Below are 12588 nucleotides of genomic sequence, written 5' to 3'. Positions count from 1 at the left end.
GCTAGGGTAGATCAACAAGACGTGGTGAGGTGGCGAGCTTGCGTGAAGATGATGGGAACGGAGTTGAGAGAAAAGGTAGAAGTGGTTGGGTTTGAAAGCGAAGGTGGGCAGGTTCGGAGGAAAAGCGCTAATAAGCCGTCATGTTTATTTTGGCCGCTTTCCGTGCTAAAATAGAGCCCCAGACAGCTGAAGAGGGGCTGGAAGGGCAACCAGGTGGGCGCACTTTTTTTCTGGGCAACCCTGGGGCTTTTGCTGGTGGAAAGCAGTTGCGCGGGCTACTTTTGCTGGGGGGGTTTCGAGTCGCGTAAATTGAACGCAGCCCAGAACGCGTCGGTAGTGCCCAAGCGTGAAGTTTGAGACCCACCAGTTGCCACGCTCGCCCCGCCTTCTCCAATGATCGGCTCGTGGGCTGAGATGGGGCATCAGCCTGGGTGCACCGCCACGTGCAAGCCACACATACATGCCAAGCAAGATTTAGCTCATTCATGGAGTCGCGACGGGATTTGGTCCCTGCCTCTTTTTTTCCGCAAAGCGATTCGGTTCAGGTTGCATCGCAACAAACTCCAGCACCACATTCGGCCGTCGGGGAAGCGCACTGCGGCCATGAGATAACAGCGAAGGAGCATATAGCATATTCCCCCTTACCTTGTGTGCGGTTGCAAATCGCTGGCACACCTTTCGTTGGCTTTGTTGTGCGCGGTTGCCTTCTTTATTCCACGAGCGCTCCATGCGACCTCGCATATTCTGTTATCCGTTCTTGACACAACGCACAGTTTCTGTTGCCTAGTACCTTTCCAGTCGCGACATCGGCCGCCGCAAGCATCTCTTGCAACTATCTGGCACTTTCCAGTCGACCAATTGGTGTTCCGCATCGACTCGGGCCCCCCCGCAAGCTACGCCCCATCACCAGCGTCCTGCGAGACCAACACACCCGAACAATCAAGTCAAGCCGAAACCATACCTGCTTCCTGACCCTGGTCGCGGTCGCAGCCAGCGCCGCCGCCCTGTGTGGCTCCGGTATCTCAGTGTTTCGGCCTGCTTCCTGACCCCCCAAGTAACGCGCGAACGCTTCGCAACCTGTTCTGTCCATCTCTCGCGAGAACAGACTTCCCGCAATGGCTGACTACGACCCCGGCCACCAGAGCGGTGCTTGGGATGGTAATGAGGGCTATGAAGTGGCAGATGGCAACCAAACAGAGCATATTCAGCAGCATAGCACCGATCAAGTTCAAGCACAATATTCCCTTGACCCAACCCAGCATGCTTCAGGTGACCCCCCATCTTCTGATGGTGCCACCGACGATGTGGGTGACTACGATCCAGAATCAGTCAATTCTGCACCAGTTGAGACCCAGGTCCCGCTGAGGTCTTCTCCGCAGCGTGCTGCTAAGAAGAAGCCGCGGACGGTAGGGGGCTTCCTAGTGGGAGACTCCGACTCTGAAGATGATGAGGCGCGCTCTCTCCAACATTCCATATCTATCAAAACTGCCCAAGACACTGGCGCTCCATCTAATGCATCTTCTGCTCCCCAGGTGAATGCCGATGCGACTGCTTCTGCCGGAGGGATGGAGAATGGCAACACTGCCGCTCCCCCCGCTCCCCAAGCGTCGACTCGTTCCGAGCCTCAAGCGCCCGTTGACAAGATAGCTCAGCTTGAGGGCCGCATTCGCGATGACACGCGAGGCGCCCTGGATGCCTGGTTGGCGCTGATTGCGGAGCACCGGTCCAGGAACGACGTGGAGCAGGCACGCCAAACCTACGAGCGGTTCTTTGCCGTCTTCCCGCAAGCCGTACGTTATCAAAATGCCCCCGACGCATTAGCGCCGAAACATGACTGATAAGTCTCAATAGGCCGATGTCTGGGTGGAATACCTCGCTATGGAGTTAGAAATGAACAACTTCCCAGAAGCCGAGCTCATCTTCAACAAGTCTCTCATGTCGACACCGAATGTGAACCTGTGGACGAAGTACCTGGACTACATCCGCCGGAGGAACGACCTGAATGACAGCAGTGGGAATGCTCGCCAGACCGTTTCGAGGGCCTACGAGTTTGTCATTGACAACATTGGCCTGGACAAGGATGCCGGCAAGATCTGGGCCGAGTACATCCAGTTCATCAAGTTTGGGCCTGGCACAGTGGGGGGAAGTCAGTGGCAGGACCAGCAAAAGATGGATCAGCTCCGCAAGGCCTACCAGCGGGCCATCTGTGTACCCATTGCCAACGTCAACACTTTGTGGAAGGAGTACGACCAGTTTGAAATGGGATTGAACAAACTGACCGGTCGCAAATATCTGGCCGAAAAGTCTCCATCCTACATGTCGGCCAAGAGCGCCAACACGGCACTCGAGAACATCACTCGGGGTCTGCAACGCACAACTCTCCCGCGCCTCCCCCCTGCGCCTGGCTTTGACGGTGATCAGGAGTATATGGAGCAGGTCGACATCTGGAAAAGATGGATTGCCTGGGAGAAGTCGGACCCGCTGGACCTCAAGGATGACAAAGACCAACCCGGTCTGTACCAGAAGCGTATTCTCTATGTCTTCAACCAGGCACTGATGGCACTGCGATTCTGGCCTGAGATGTGGGTCGATGCTGCACAGTGGTGCTTCGACAATAACATCACATCCAAGGATGGTAGCTCGACCGGTCTCGATTTCCTCACCAGAGGCATCGAGGCGAATCCCGAGAGCGTTTTGCTTGCTCTGAAACATGGCGACTACATCGAGTCGACCTATCCCATCGAAGAGAACGAAGAGGCCAAAATCGCTCGCGGCAAGGCCGTGCGAGCGCCGTACGACAAGGTCCTCGACACCCTCTATGGTATCATCAAAGGCCTAAAAGACCGGGAGGCGGCACAGATTGCTGCCGTCGAGGAAGCTGCCAAAGCAGCTGGCGAGACGTCTGCCAACAAGTCAGACGAGGATGATGACGACGAAGACGAAGCGGAAAGCTCAGAAAAGGGTGCAAAGGACAACGTGAAAATCGAGAGGCTCCGTGCAATCCAGCAAGGCTTTGCTGCACAAACACAACTGCTCTCGAAAACAATCTCGTTCGTCTGGATTGCCTTGATCCGTGCAATGCGCCGCGTTCAGGGCAAAGGCAAGCCGAACACAGAGCTTGGCGGCATGCGGCAGGCATTCCAAGATGCACGCCATCGTGGCCGTATCCTCAGCGAGGTTTATGTTGCGGCAGCCCAGCTCGAGTGGACCATCTACAAGGACGCGGCAGGAGGCAAGATCTTTGACCGCGGCGGCAAACTCTTCCCAGATGACGAATATTTCGCCCTGGAAAATATCAAGTTCCTTCATTCCAAGGACGACTTCACAAGTGAGTTTTCTCCAGCCCGTTTTGTTTTCGCCTATTTACTGACTGGTCCTAGATGCCCGTGTGCTCTTTGAAACAGTCGTCAGCCGCTTCACGCAGAAGCCGGAGCACGTACACAAAGCAAAGCCGTTGTACGCGTACTTTCACAAATACGAGTCGCAGTTTGGCGAGCTGGCCCAAATCGCCTTGCTGGAGAAGCGAATGGCAGAGCTCTTCCCCGAGGATCCAAAGCTTGCACACTTCAGTGCACGGTTCTCGACTGACAAATTCGACCCGATAGCCGCCCGGATCATTGTGTCGCCCACGACACAGCTTAGGCCCAAACAGCTGATCCCATCCATTGAGCAGGGCACCTCCCTTCAGAACTCTCCTCGTCCGCCCCCGTTTGCCGCTCGCCATAGCCCGCCGCCGCCGTTCTTGCCAGCCACGAACTCCCCCAAGCGACCGCTGACCCTCGATGATTTTGACGAGCCGAATCCGCCACGCAAGATCCAGCGCAATGACTACGGTGAATTCCAGCGGGGCGCATCACCGCTCAAGGGCGCCGCTGGCCGCCGGCTCGACCAGCAGCGCCGAATGCAAGGCCAGGGTGCGGCCGCCTACAGTTCTGGCCCGGCTCCCATTGCTCGCGATATTACATTCCTCCTCGGCCAGATCCCGCGGGCTGACCTGTATGACCATTATCGGCTCAACCCTGTGAAGATGACAAATCTGCTTCGCGACACTCCGGTGCCAGAGTATTCGGCTTGGAAGAACACCCGCCAGACGTCGGACTATCCTAGCCAATACGGCTTCCCGAGTCGCGATTCTCCTGTTCCCACTGGCGTTGGCCGGCCCATGAGCCCTTATACCGGAGAGGGAGCGCGCGGCCGCATGCCACCCGCGTCCGCTCCATACAGACAGTCATCTCTGAGACCCGGTTCTAGCGGATCTTATGAACCCCCTCCGGCGGGGTACGCTCAAGCCGCCCACCCTCCTCCGCAGGGACAGTATAATGTACCGCCTCAGGGGCAGTACGATGCGGGTGCTGTTGCTTGGGGTGCTTATCCCCCGCCGCCGCCGCATTTAGGATATGGCCAAGGCCCGCCGCCTCCTCAGGGAGGCTACCCACGTTACTACTAGACCTTTTCGGTAGGATCGCAGGCCCCCCCTTTGACTCTCGCCTGAGATTCAATCTTAAGGCTCTTTTGTGGGCGGCGGGGCTTACCATTTGGGGAAAAGTTGGTCGTCGCGGTTGGCCAGGCAGGTTATGGCTATTCACACTTAGCCGGACTTGGTCATTTACATTTGCTCCCACGCACCTGCTAACTTATTGATGGGGGAGCGTGGGTACATTTTGTACATGTATAAAGGGGCGGATCGGTTTTCTATTCAGAACACTTGAGGGTCTGTTAAATGCATCTGGCGTTGGGAAAGGTGGTCTTTGGTGCATTCACTCACTTTCTGATCTATAATGCCTTTTGGCCCCTCTGCGTCTAATGAAAGGAGAATGGTGGTTGTGGGGGGGTGGGGCGGCCAAAGGGCGGGAAGTAGATCATTGTGTCTCTATGACTTTCTCAGGGGAGCAGAATGGAATAGTGAACAGGAACGAGATTGGGACCTTTATGAGGACGGCTTCTGAGCTGTATGCCAGCTCCCGCTTCCTCTCTCATTGGCATATCCTTTACGGCACATACCCCGACATGAGATCTTCGTAGTCAGGTCTGGCGTCCCTTCACATCATATCCTGAAGAGCAAACAACCTGCATTTCCCACGACACTCCCCTAGAATATCGTTAGTGCGTTTAGCTATACCGCCAGCTTGCGGTCTGCGCAGTATTCGTAGATATTTTTTTTTTTTTAAAAAAAAAAAAAAAAAAAAAAAAACTTGCATCACATTCAACTACGGCGTATGCGAGCTTCTTGTTGATTTCAACCATACGGCCCACCCGGCAATGCGAGATGATGGTAGTATGCACCGTGTTGGCCCAACTTCCATCGACGAGCACTCTGTAATGTGTCGAGAGGGAGAGTCTCGGGTACGTTTAACTGGTTATCCCCCTTGACAGTCGGTTGCTCACTGAGATTGATAACTGTGGAGGTCAGTCGACGCGAGTGGAAGGCTTTATGATTAGCACTTACTACCGTTAGCATTGGATTTGCGGATACATTTTACTAGACGTTACGAAGGAGACGTTGTCATTGCCCGGGGTAAGCGGATCGAGAGGTGCAATAATTAGCTTCTTCCCGGGGGTGTACGTGGTTTTCGCCTACGATGGCCGCGACATCGCGAATGATCTGGCCAACTGAGATTGGGGCTGAAGCCAAGAAGACCGATTCTCTGGTCGCTCTCTTCCCTGCACCAACGCGGATCATGGGCGTACTGCGCCTGCTAATCTGTGAGCCCGACCATCCTAAACTCGGATCAGCAGCGCCTCGTAAAGTGCAGGAATGCTCACATTTCCGGCGCGCCTTCCGCCTCCAGATGGGCACGCATTTTGGGAAAAAACGAAACCACACTGATGTCAAATCTGCGGAACCGTCAATTAGCCGGAGGAAAAATAGGCCTCCGTAACAGAGAATGCACGCCGGAATCTAAGATCCAAAGATGTGGAGGGCTGGTGAGCGCGACTGTTCCGGCATCGTCCAGCCAAAACTGTGGTACCCATCTCTCCCAGCACTAGGCGTCCTGTTGAGTTGTCAGTTGTTCGAGATGCCGCCACTGACGAGGATAATGTCGTATCTTCAGCTAGGCCGACCTTATCCTCTTCACGTCTGCCATACCGGTTCCGCCATGATGAGCAATCAAATCAAGATTTTTCTATTTCGGTAACGGAACATCGGACGGCGTTGCCTAAGTTTTGATGGAGTTCGCATGGACCCCGAGCAGAACGATGGCTGCATGGGACTAGCGGCCCGGGCATGATGACGGATAAGAACACTGGCAATCTTCGTTTAATGCTGCATAGGCGACTCCAAGAAAGGGGGTTACTATACTGTTCTCCGACGATGAGGGTAGAGAGGTTACATCAAAGACTCCGTTCTTATCCACGCAGTAAGTCGTCGCCGATTGCATGGTTTCGAGAGATGCTTACATGATACGCAGCTAATCTGATGATCCCGAGCCCATAAGGACTGCTTTCACCAGTAACGACTTCTACAAGAGGAGAGTTCTAGTCCGACTTGTCGGCAATGAATGTTATCATTGACGGCCAAGTGAAAATCTGACTCTAAGCCGACCGTCTGAGATGCCACGTTGTTGGTATAGCTAAGTAATTGTATATTTACACAGGGGCTCAATTCCATGGCTTTAAGGACGAGCAGCTACCCTGACTGCATCTGGCAAGATGATCCGCAAGAGAGCCGCAGACGACTTCTGACCTCAGGTCAACAGCTTCGGAGCCTTGCTTTCAAGCACTCTGGTTAAGGCATCCACTGGTAAACATTGTCATATAAGGATAACTTCCCTCTTATTCATACCAAGATAGCTTTCATTCCTATATATGGGCTGTAAGAATCTTGGTGAGGTCATAGGTCAACTCGGACATGATTTGGGTTTCCTGGCCCCATTTTGCACTTCCACCCGCGCGCAACTCTCGTCACCCATTTTCTAAAAGCCATTTGAGTCGAAGAGATTTCAAAGATCCCAAGCAAGCTGATGTGACTCCGGCTGGTGGAGATGACCTAAAGGATGACATCCACTGTACATAAGAGTACCATCAACCTAATCATCCCTCATGTAGTCGACCGGCACCGGCTTGTGATATCGCTCACTTTTCTCTGAGACAGTCTGCGCTAGTCACCCTTGCTTGTTGGCTTCTAGTCATGCTCCCCTTTACGCTTTTCAACGTGCTTCTACAGAGAAAGTAGACCGGTAGATAGGACAAACTGATGAAGATTCGTGATGAGAAGACCACGGTCGCTTCCAAAATTTTACGTGGTATTTATCAGGCCGGGTTCTCAGAACTAGAGTAGCAGTGGGAAAGCGAAAATCAACGAGAATCGCAAAGGAGAGCTCACGCAGATTCTTTGGGCTAGCGTTTAACCATGTGTTTTTGATCAGAGGCTGGATAACGAGCCCTATCGCCCTCGACGCTGTGACTTTTTGCGATCTATGCAAAACTCACGGCGGTCTTCAAAGACCCTGAGATACTCTGCGGCGCTTCCAGCACACATAGCTGACATGATCGGTGAGGCGTGCCTAGCTATCGCCGAAGAGAATACAGGATTATCTTTCGGATCCGCCTTCGCTTTTACCTCTATCACACCTGCAGCCACACGGCAGTGACTGACCCGGTTTTCAACCACCTTCACCTCTTGCCTTTCTTCTGGCCCTTCCTTCCTTTCGTTTCCGCCAACACGACCCGCCCGCCTCCGAAGTTTTGTCCACTTTGCTTCGTTATCTACCTACTACACAACCACCTTGCCACTGCACATTCACAGGTCTTCCAACAATCAAGCAGCACCGGCGCCGTTTTCTGACAATAGGTACGGAGCTGATCGATAACCTTGATTGGCAAGTCCCCATCCCCAAAATTAAGGCTCACTGCGGTTCTACCTGTGGGCCGCCCTCCATTGCCACCTTCCTCCCAATCTTCCGTTGCCCTGAGCAGCGAGGTCTTTATTTCAGGACCGTTCCTCTTTTTGCTTAAATACGTCCAGCATCCACCAATATCCCCATCTCTCACCTTCTTTCCTAATCACTGCCTCCTCCATCAGGTACTGACTTCGCGCCACGCAACTCTCCCCAGCTCTCTCTGAGAAAGAACCATCTACGACAGCCAGTTGCTGGTACTAGAAATCTCTGTAAGTCATCTCGTCTTTCTTTTCTGCCGCCTCTCTCCTTCCTCAAATTGCAGTTTCCGACGTTGGGAAACTGCGACTCCGGCAAGTGCGGGCATGCAATCATTCCCCAGCCTCCCCTCCCAATCTACTTCTTTCCTTCCTTCTCCTTTCTACCTGCCTCGCACTTGCTTTCTAATTCTTTGCACTCTCCGATTTCTCCCAGAGCCCCGCCTCTAAAGAGGTCCGAGGTCTCGGCTCTTTCGTTTACTCTTGATCCTCCATTCTCCCACTTCAAACAAGACCTTCACTCTCGCAACCTTCGCTGCGCCGTCAAGCCTCATCTAGCCACGGCATTCTCCCAAAGTTAGACACCCTCCTGCGTCTCCAGGAGTAAGCGCGCCTTTGAGAGAACCTTCCAGGTCGCCGCCGAGAACTTGTTTTCTCCCCGGTTTTTCACTACAAACACATTTCTTCTCCCACGAACCAAGCTTGGCGCCCGTCTAGCTAACTCATCTACCCATCTTGAAGCAATCCTAAACTACAAGGTTACGACCGCCGTCTTGTCGCAGCGGAATCGCCATCATGGCGACCAAGCAGCACGACCCAATGCAGAACCTCTTGGCCATTCCTGCGGGAATCAACAGGCGCATTGATTATCCCCCCGAGGCCTACGAAGTGAGTCTCCTTCGAGATCGCTTGCACTTCATGTCGCTAACGCTGTCACCAGTTGCCTGGAAAGGAGCGCACGCCGTTTGCCACTCGTCCCGGTTACAACCAGGCGGGTCAGGAGATCAAAGTGGCAGTGAACCAATTCCGTGTCCAGAGCCTCAGCAACCCGGACGTCTACCAGTATGATGTCTGTAACCGGCGACTCCCCAAGCTCCGCTTCCATCAAAACTAATTCCTCCACAGGTCAGCATGGTTCCTGAACCGAAGAGTAGCGGCATGTACCAGAAGGCTTGGAAGACCAAGGCGGTCCAGGGAAAGCTGGCCCAGCAGCAACGCCCCTGGATTTACGATGGCCGCAAGCTTGCTTGGTAAGTGTTTGTTGCGGGCAGTTCAGGGGTTTAGGTTCCTGACCAGTGATCGACTAGGTCAACCAACAACATCAAAGGCCTCTCTTGCGAAGTTGACTTGGGCGAAGATGAAGGCCGTCCGAATCGCCCGGGCAATCAGTTTGTCCTCAAGGTACAGTGCACTGGCAAAGTCGGCATGGAGGCCTTGACGGCCTACTTAAATAAAAAGTCAGTTTGGGACGATTCAGTCCTGGTGTGCATGAGTAAGTAACTGTGGCCCTCCCTGCCCTTGACTGCCACTTACTCATTACACCTAGACTTCCTGGACCATGTTCTCCGCCAGGGCCCTTCTGAGCGCATGATCTTGATCAAGCGTGTGCTCTTCAACGAGTACTCCGAGACGAGGCGTCTTAACTCGTACTCGGAGGCCATCAAGGGGATCTACTCAGCCATCCGCATGAACGAGGTGTGTATAGCCATCCAGATCGCCCTTGATATCTCTAACCGTTTATCAGTCAATCAACAGCGGTGGTCTTGGACTTGGCATCAACGTTGACGTCTCCAACCAGACTTTCTGGATCGGCCAGAAGTTCGAGCAGCTTGTACGCAACTACTTGAGCTGCATGGATCGAAAGTGGGAGAACCGTAAGTTCCCAATATCCGTTACTTCTTCCTTTTGTCCCTCATTTCGTTGGACTTGTTGCGCTGACGCCATCCCAAGTCGATTATGAAACCATGAAGAACATCCTGCAGCCGGTACAGATTAGAAAGAGCGATGGTTCCATAACCTGGGGCATGTCGGAGGCCTTCAAGTACCTCCGTCGCTTGCAGAACATCCGATTCGAAGTGAAACACCGCGGTGACTCCACTGCGCCGCAAGAATACAAAGTGAAGAAGTTTGTGTTCGATCCAAAGTATGGTAAGCAAGGCGGCTGCGCCAAGGCCGTCACCTTCATCAGGACGATGGAGAATGGCACGACCAAGGAGTACACGGTACTCCAATACTATATGGAGCAGTACAAGGCCAGGCTTCAACACTGGGGTCTGCCTCTCATTGAGACTACACGGGCCGGTTATTTTCCTATGGAGGTCTGTGAGGTTCGTCGATTCAACTCGTTTCCATACAAGCTCGACCCTCAACAGGTATGTATTCTGATGACTGCGAGCGCCATCAATGCCTCAGCTGACGAGGACCGACAGACTTCAGACATGATCCGGTTTGCCGTCCAGCGACCTCCGCAGCGCAAGGCTGAGATCATGAATATGGTTCAGAACCTCGAGTGGGACAGGGACCGCTACCTGGCCCACTTTGGCATCAAGATCAACCCGACCATGGCAACGATCAAGGCGAGACTGATCAAGAACCCCGCGGTTCAATTCGGCAACAAGTCTACAGACCCCAGCACCAGCGGTCGCTGGGATCTTCGCGGCATGAAGTTTGTCACGCCGAATCGGCAGCCTCTCATCTCATGGGCCTTTGTCGTTGTAGATGGTTGCGTCGACAAGCCCACTCTGGACAACTTTGTCAACTTGTTCAAGAGCACATACCGTGGCCACGGTGGAGTCATTCAGCGCGACCCCTTGGTTTTGAATCCTCCCCGCGGCACACGGCACGAGGTGATTGTCTCTGGCGCTTATCAGAAGTGTGGCACGACCAACAAGGCCACTCCGCAAATCATGTTCTTCATCCTGAAGGACAAGAACGCCATGACTTACGACAGCCTAAAGCGGTTCTCCGATATCGAGAACGCGGCACTGACTCAGATGCTACAAGCGCAGCACGTCCGGAAGAACCAGGCACAGTATTGCTCCAACGTGTGTATGAAGGTTAACTCTAAGCTCGGTGGCCAAACCTCTAGGGTTTCCGGGCCGTCATTCTTCAAGGTACCTACCATGATGATTGGCGTCGACGTCTCCCATGGTCATGGCGGCGGTGGAGTGCGCCCACTTTCAATGGCGGCCATGTGCGTTTCCATGGATAGGGACGCGGCAGTCTACAACGCCGCTGTGCAGGCCAACGGCTATGGCGTTGAGGTCTTGCAGCCGGGGAACATGCACTCCATGCTTGGTCCGCTGGTTTCCAAGTGGCACAAGAGGGTAGGCCAGGCACCGCAGCATGTCTTCTACATCCGGGACGGCGTCTCTGAGGGACAGTTCGCTCACGTTATGGAGTATGAGTTTAAGGAGATGAAGAAGGTCTTCAAGGAGGCTGTTGGCGTGGTCCCCAAGATCACCGTCATCATTGCGACCAAGCGCCACCACATCCGCTTCTTCCCTGAGCGGGGAGACAGGAATGGCAACTGCTTCCCCGGTACCATTGTTGACCGCGAAGTCACCCACCCGTTCCATTACGACTTCTATCTGTGCTCTCACGCGGCCATCCAGGGCACCGCGCGCCCGGTGCACTACAACGTGCTTCACGACGAGTGCGGGTGGAAGGTTGATGAGCTACAGCGCATGCTCTATCATCAGTGCTACCAGTATTGCCGCTCGACCACGCCTGTCTCTCTGCATCCTGCAGTTTATTATGCGCACCTGGCTGGTGCGCGGGCGCGTCACCACGAGAACTTGGCGGATGGTGAGCGACAGGCAACCACGGCGCAACGGGATCCGAACCATGTGGTGTTGACGAAGCCACGGGGCTCAATGGCCAAGCACGATGGAAGTACCACTACTTCCATTGATGAGACTAACTGGCCTCCTCTCATGGAGGTTCGTGGCCGCCCGGACGCGAAGCAAATCTTCGAGAACACCATGTGGTGGGTCTAAACGATTTGGACCGCAACACGCCCAATTGGGCTTTGGCGCACTGGTGGACAGCGCGAGAACATTGGAGGGTTGGACCACGACGAGCATGGGCGACTCCACGGCCATTGGCCATACTGCAAACGACTGTCTTGTCTTATATCTACATTGTGTATCTTGAACCTGGCAGTGGCGGTTTAGAAGGGCGTGAGGAACAGATGGAGAGCAAGCGGCAATCTCAGCTCCACGAGCGCATCTGGTTCATGTCTGCAGACTCCTCACCACATGAGCCCATGGCGACATGTTTCCGGCAATGTATTTGGGAGCTTGGCAGTGGCGGTTCTGACATGGCATGGAGGGCAGATGGGGAGTATGTGCTTCATGGTCCAAGGATTCCTCACCACGTGAGCCCATAGCTAGAGCTAATATCGCTGAATTACACGTTGATTTTTAACAAGGAGTTTGCCTTAGCTTGTGACGTGACGCTCGGTTAATTGGCCGCTTGGGGCTCGAGTTGAACCAGCAACTCGGAGATATTTCTGGTTGGGAAGACCAGAAATTTTGCAACGAAGGTGGATTGGGCTGATGACCACTAACGGAGCACTCAAATTCCAGAGAATGGTGTAGGAGCAACTAGTGTACGGTACAGTACGTTATATGAACAGCGAAACAGGTAACAGTTGCATTATGCGAGCTTTGGCGGGCTTGGCATCTGAAGTACAGTACCCGAGTGTATAC

The 12588-nt window shown here is 53.8% G+C and overlaps 2 protein-coding genes across 2 annotated transcripts; both read left to right on the top strand.

Moving 5' to 3' along the window:
• Nucleotides 1-1115: 1115 nt before the first annotated feature.
• On the top strand, nt 1116-4447 carry RNA14 (mRNA 3'-end-processing protein rna14; the record flags this gene model as incomplete). The annotated part of the gene is made up of 3 exons (XM_071063198.1): nt 1116-1790; nt 1852-3328; nt 3381-4447. 3 exons carry the CDS (start codon nt 1116-1118, stop codon nt 4445-4447), a joined length of 3219 nt encoding a protein of 1072 aa, XP_070919299.1.
• Nucleotides 4448-8671: 4224 nt separating this feature from the next.
• On the top strand, nt 8672-11874 carry ago1 (Protein argonaute; the record flags this gene model as incomplete). The annotated part of the gene is made up of 8 exons (XM_071063197.1): nt 8672-8764; nt 8817-8945; nt 9002-9126; nt 9184-9368; nt 9423-9571; nt 9621-9750; nt 9827-10248; nt 10306-11874. 8 exons carry the CDS (start codon nt 8672-8674, stop codon nt 11872-11874), a joined length of 2802 nt encoding a protein of 933 aa, XP_070919298.1.
• Between the last annotated feature and the right edge of the window lie 714 nt (nt 11875-12588).

The sequence above is a fragment of the Madurella fahalii genome, assembly GCF_045866475.1.
Source record: "Madurella fahalii IFM 68171 DNA, scaffold_4, whole genome shotgun sequence".
Classification (NCBI taxonomy): domain Eukaryota; kingdom Fungi; phylum Ascomycota; class Sordariomycetes; order Sordariales; genus Madurella; species Madurella fahalii.
This window is presented reverse-complemented; position numbering and strand designations above follow the sequence as displayed.